This window comes from Eutrema salsugineum, unplaced genomic scaffold (assembly GCF_000478725.1).
Source record: "Eutrema salsugineum unplaced genomic scaffold, Eutsalg1_0 scaffold_5, whole genome shotgun sequence".
Taxonomy (NCBI): Eukaryota; Viridiplantae; Streptophyta; class Magnoliopsida; order Brassicales; family Brassicaceae; genus Eutrema; species Eutrema salsugineum.
This window is the reverse complement of record NW_006256612.1, coordinates 1,295,744-1,299,538: the sequence shown is the minus strand read 5'-3', so window position 1 is coordinate 1,299,538 and position 3,795 is coordinate 1,295,744. Positions and strand designations below refer to the sequence as shown.

The 3,795-nt window shown below is 37.7% G+C and overlaps 1 protein-coding gene across 1 annotated transcript; it reads right to left on the bottom strand.

The window, feature by feature from the left end:
- Positions 1–1,519: 1,519 nt before the first annotated feature.
- Positions 1,520–2,827, bottom strand: LOC18991683 (BAHD acyltransferase At5g47980). The gene has a single exon (XM_006415001.1). It carries the CDS (start codon positions 2,825–2,827, stop codon positions 1,520–1,522), a length of 1,308 nt encoding a protein of 435 aa, XP_006415064.1.
- Positions 2,828–3,795: the final 968 nt, after the last annotated feature.

Below are 3,795 nucleotides of genomic sequence, written 5' to 3'. Positions count from 1 at the left end.
TAGGAGAATGAAAGTGAGGCTATATTCTCTAAGTTCACTCATGAAAAACCAGGCAAGTTCACGGCCAAAATGAACACAATAGAGAACTTAGTTCTACGAGAAATGAAGCTGGGTTATACCTGTTGTCTCGGTTTACATAAAAATCTAGGTGGTTCAAGACATCATGTTCACCTCCTAGCCAAATAAACCCGACAGATATTAACAATGAGTGGTTCAAAGCTGAAAAATGCTACTTACTCAAACACAGTTTATTTCGTCTATACTCTCGATAAGTCAGTCTGTCTAGTTTTAGGATATGTGTAGTCAGTAGTCTATCGAGTCTGCATTGTCAAGTCTGCATATGTTTAGAGGCATTTCTATTCATGTGGGGGATTGTTGGACTAATTTTAATAAAGCATGTGGGCTTTATAAAATTTTGTATGTGTGAAAACGAAATGGGCTTGGGCTCATAAAGAGAAAGCCTTTTAGAAGGCAACATGTAAATGAGGAGATGGGGGAATTGTCCCACATCGGGTAAAGAAGGAGAAATCTTCTTGTTTATATAGGGGAGAAGACTCTTGGGAGTCTAAAAGCTGTTGGAAGGAGAGATGGTCCCCGCGCGCGCGCGCTCGCTCGCTCGGCTTGGCTCGGCGCTGGCTGTATGTGATAAGGTTAAGCAATGGCTTTTAATGATTCTATAGCTTTGTTAGATATGTGGAGTATGACAGGATACTTCTTAAAATACATGTTAAAGGCAGATCACCTAGTGAGTGTGAAATGGGGCCGTTTCTAGGAGAATGAAAGTGAGGCTATATTCTCTAAGTTCACTCATGAAAAACCAGGCAAGTTCACGGCCAAAATGAACACAATAGAGAACTTAGTTCTACGAGAAATGAAGCTGGGAATAATTGATTTCGTTTTTGACTTCAAAATCAAAACGGGCTCTTCTCTTGGCTATAAAAGAAAGCCTTCCCTTTTCTCATTTCTCACCAAGTTTAATACACAGAAAATTTCCAACAGTCTCTCTTTCGTTTAAGTAAGTTCCGAGAGTATAGCGTAGTATTTTTCTAAGTTCATAGATTCCGTTTTCGAGTGTTGCGAAACGGTCTCATGCGCGTTGTATCCTGGGACTCAAGAATCGTACAGAACCGTCACACTAACGGGCGATTCATTTGAGTTAAGGAAAGAGAGAAATCTCGCCTCAGCGTTTCTTCGGGTTTCTTAAAACGTTTTTCAATCCTCTTGTTCCTCCTTTCTTTCCGTTTCATATTGTTTCCTCTGCAACTGTTTATCTGACTTTAGTTCATATTTTAATCGCTTATAATTGCTTATTACCGTTTATATAATCAGTTCAATCGCAATTTTATGTCTGTCCATTTTTGTGGTTTTACAGTAAATAGATAAAACCCACATGCGACATGCATTATAATTAATATAAAGCACAAACAAGTAAAGTTCATAAAGTGAATCAAGATAAAATTAACCCCAACATTTTGTTTTCCTTTACTCCAAACCAAGATGTCACTGGTTCAATCCTTATTTAGATGAGGATGGGTGGATTTAGGGTGGCATAAGCAAGCAACTCTTGGTCACGTTCGAAAACGGCCATGTCTTGTTCGGGTAAACCTACTAATGCTTCAACACTTTCCCCATCCTTTGCATCCATCAACAATACATACAACTGACTATCAGGGACAGCAGCTCTAGTTCCAACCCAAACCGGACCACCCATTCCAAAGTCAACCTCATAAAAACGCCTGTTACACCAACTAGTCACTCCATATAAGTTTGTCTTAGTTTTTAACTCTGATATGAAATCAACAGTCACTTTCATCAAGTTTTGGGTAAGTGTGCTTGTAGTAACACTCTCTTTTATCATCTCGTTTACTCCTTCTTTCGCCTTTCTAAACTCCGCCACGATCTTATCGATTTCCATATCGCTCCCTGGTTCTTTCTTGAGAAAGAAGAACGTTAGTAAGTTGCCTATGGCGTCTTGTGACAGAACATCAGAAGGGATCCTAAGCCGTAAGTCAATGGCTTGATTCATCATTGATGACCAGTCAGATCTTGGTGAAGCCTTTGTGGCACATCTCCATATAAGTGCTGTGATGGCTTCCACACGAGAAGGAAATGCCACAGTTTCGCTAGTGGCCACACGTTTAAGCTCTGGTATCTTAGATGATTCAAAGACAAACCTCTTTGTCACACATTTCTCACTGAAATGAGTAAGAGCGTCCATATTCGGGACCTGAAAAGAAATATGAGGAGGAGGGTAGATAGTCGTCGATGCAAATTGAGGACTTTTCACATCACTAGACTTCCCTTTGGTTGTAGCTGCCCAGTCCGAGACAAAAGTGAAAAGTGAGGCCGCGTCGCAGATCAGGTGAGAGACGCATACCGCAATCGCTACACCTGATCCGGACCCAAAAAAACTGACTTTTACACTCAACAACGGCCAGGCTCTGGGAGATTCTCCTGGAGCTGTGGTTGGAAATATTTTCTCTAGAGAGTCAGTGTTTAGTGTTTTGAGGAAATCAGAGAGAGTGAGATCAGTGCTTGCCTCTATGAAAACCGCTCCTTCATTGTTGCAGCTGATGGAGTCGCCTTTTATTCGTCCAGCGAGAGGATAGAAACGTGAGAGAGTGTTGGAAAGAGAGGTTTTCAGCTTCTGGGAGATGATCTCTGAGTTGAGATTATTGGTGTTGTTGTAGAATAAAACCGCAGAAACGTAAGCTGGTGGAGATGAGAAGTCGAAGAGGGAAAGTTGAATTTGGTCACTGTGAGGTGTGGCTGAAGCAGAAGCAGGCTTGATCACTTCTCTATTGACTTCCTCTACCTTAAGATCCATTTTTGTGCTCCGGTCTCTATAAGAAATTAAGAGTCCAACGGCTGAGACTTAATTTTGAAGATTATAAGAAGAAGATCACTCCTATTATATAGAGCATCCAGTAATTTTATTATTACATAAAAAGTTAGAAGCAATCCCTAGTCATTAAATTTCCTTGGATTTTTAACATGTTATAGTGATTTTAATTGGGTTATGGAATGATTGATTTTAATGAGCTGTATTGGATGACATATTTCAGTTAATTATGAAAGAGTTTAGATTTAGAGAGATTTGGTGTGGGTGAAAACAAATTTCTATAAGAATAAAACAGCTAAGATTTCTTTAAGAGGAAAAGAACATCACTCCTATTATTTTATTTTATTTTTAAATATCACTCCTATCAGATAGAATATCAAGGAAATTTTATTGAGGAAATTTTGAAAAACTGTTTTATTTGTCTTTTCTAAATTTTAGAAAATACATTTTTATCTAATCTCTAAAAACCACATTTTTAGTACTGATTTACTAAATTAGTCTCACTAAAATTGAATAATAATTTATATATCTACTATATTTAGAAAATAAAAATAAAATCTAATTTTGCTGTAATAAAATAAGAAAATGTTTTTCTTTATTTTATACTTAATCTGTTGAATTTTTTAAAATAAATTATCATATTTTGGTGGGTTCAATGGAGAGAAAAAACTTGAATTGTTGGATTGAGTACGGGGAAGTTAAAACTGCATAGAAGTTCGTTTGAGTCTATCTACTGCCTTTAAACTGGTTAATCCATTTAGTTAACTCAGTAACTCGACTAAGCTATGGAAATATGGGGTATTCATCCAAGCCACATTATTTTCATTGATGGAGTTTTGAAACAGGACATCCCTATACGCGGCTCACTCACAACTACTTGATCTAAACAAATTTTCTAAGAATGCTATCGATAAGGAGAAGACATGGAAGTTAAGAGTAAACGCAAATGTATA

Bases quoted from the DNA above. Each gene is read 5' to 3' on its own strand.
- LOC18991683 (XM_006415001.1), bottom strand. From the start codon at position 2,827: ATGGATCTTAAGGTAGAGGAAGTCAATAGAGAAGTGATCAAGCCTGCT.